This window comes from Corticium candelabrum, chromosome 16 (assembly GCF_963422355.1).
Source record: "Corticium candelabrum chromosome 16, ooCorCand1.1, whole genome shotgun sequence".
NCBI lineage: Eukaryota > Metazoa > Porifera > Homoscleromorpha > Homosclerophorida > Plakinidae > Corticium > Corticium candelabrum.
In genome coordinates, this window is record NC_085100.1 from 4057333 (window position 1) to 4059067 (window position 1735).

The 1735-nt window shown below is 39.0% G+C and overlaps 1 protein-coding gene across 1 annotated transcript in view; it reads right to left on the reverse strand.

Annotated features, from left to right (window-relative positions):
* Positions 1–1735, reverse strand: part of LOC134192547 (focadhesin-like) — a 21429-nt gene continuing 19694 nt past the window's right edge. The window contains exons 42-46 of the mRNA XM_062661288.1: positions 1583–1709; positions 1385–1524; positions 1136–1324; positions 396–465; positions 1–317 (exon numbers count right to left, since the gene is read on the reverse strand). Of these exons, the coding sequence (XP_062517272.1) occupies positions 247–317; positions 396–465; positions 1136–1324; positions 1385–1524; positions 1583–1709 (597 nt within the window). The 3' untranslated portion in view covers positions 1–246. The remainder of the gene's footprint in view (positions 318–395; positions 466–1135; positions 1325–1384; positions 1525–1582; positions 1710–1735) is intronic.

Consider the following 1735-nt stretch of genomic DNA (forward strand, 5'->3'; position numbering starts at 1 on the left):
AGTTCGTTTTTATGCCTCATCTAGTTATTTATTTAGTACAAAAATGAAAGATAAAGTAATCGACAACCGACACCTTGTGAATTACATTGTCCAACTACTTACGAAGCAACAGGCCTTTACAACTGAACACTTCACCCTCTTGTATACAATGGAAGTCAAACCCCAACAAAAACTACAACATTCACAATAGCGTGTAGTAATTAATTAATTAATTAATTTACTTCTTGCTAAAATTGACTGGTACATTTACGAGAGGAGATCAACAGCAGGAAGTACTTGACGGTAAAGAGTACAATGCCTCAGTTCCCGAAAACAAGCTAAAAATTATAAATCAATTGAAAAACTTCTAAAGAACGCATTTACCATAGACACCGTAAAGTGCACACTTTCCTCACCTTCCAACACTGATGATAATAGCAACATATCAGAACAAGCATCAGTTGCCCAGCGCAGCCATGAAGCCAACTACAAAAACAGCATAAACTTAAATTGAATTCTTTATACATAAGAAACCAATCAGAACTTGTAGACATGACAAATATCAGACTCATACGCTACCCGACTGTTACGGTTGCCCACCATTTAGCTCAAAATGCCTACAAACGCTTGCAGTGAAGGGTGACCCAAGTATAGCACATCTAGTTTCATGTAGCCAGACCCTACAGTCCGCCGTACTTCAGAACATGATGAGGCAGCAGGGTCTGGCTACACGATACTACTGCACACCTTGGTTGTTGCTATTATTAGCAACTACTAGACTGATCATTACACATACAACGATTCCAGTGCTACTGCTTGCATAGTTACCCACAGCAGAGTCAATCAAAGAATGACCAATATCATTCATATATATGAAGAGTACGCACGTAAAGCAATGGTATCCAAAGAGATACAGTACATTTAACTGTAACATTGTAATAATTTCGGTTAGAGTCTCAAGATCTCCCTTCAGCCTGTACAAACTATAATCACCAATGGCGATAACTGCTACATGGATCGTAACAGTGAAAACCTATAGTGCACTCAAGTCAATAGCATGCACTAAGCTTACTCTCCAAACACTCATACTGTATAACTACTAATGAATAATTTTTTATACATCAATAAAATGCTACAGCATCATTTAATTTCGTACCTTTTCTAAAGATGCATCCCAATGTCTGACAGTAGTGAGAGCCGAGAAAACGGACGGTAGCAAGGAGAGATCAAGATTATTTACCGTATCTTGACAAACTAGATGATTTCCAACTTCAAGGCTGCTGCTAACACTCCAAATATGACACAGTAGTAGCAGTACAACCTTCATCGTCTGACTATTAAGTTTCTACACACACGCAAACTTAAGTCGCAAATCATTCCCCATGTACATAATGCACACACATACTTGGCCTTGTGAAAATGAGCGAACATATCCCATCAGTTCAAGTGACCACACAACAATATCCGCATGCTGCCCAGCAGCTACCAAAATGCGACCCTGCCTTGACAATGCGTCTAAGACATGATTCAAAACCATCTTGAAGCCTAAAAAATTCTACAATCACTCCCATTATGACAACATAAACAACCAACAACAACAGACCGTTACTACTAACAGATGCCCTTGAGAGAAGATACGTTATCGGCAGTTCAAGCCAAGACAGTGACAAATGATGGCGCTCAACAATTACAGCAGTGACAGAATGCATTATTACCTGCTTGCTGTCCTCCTGATACAAAAACAAAAACATAAACG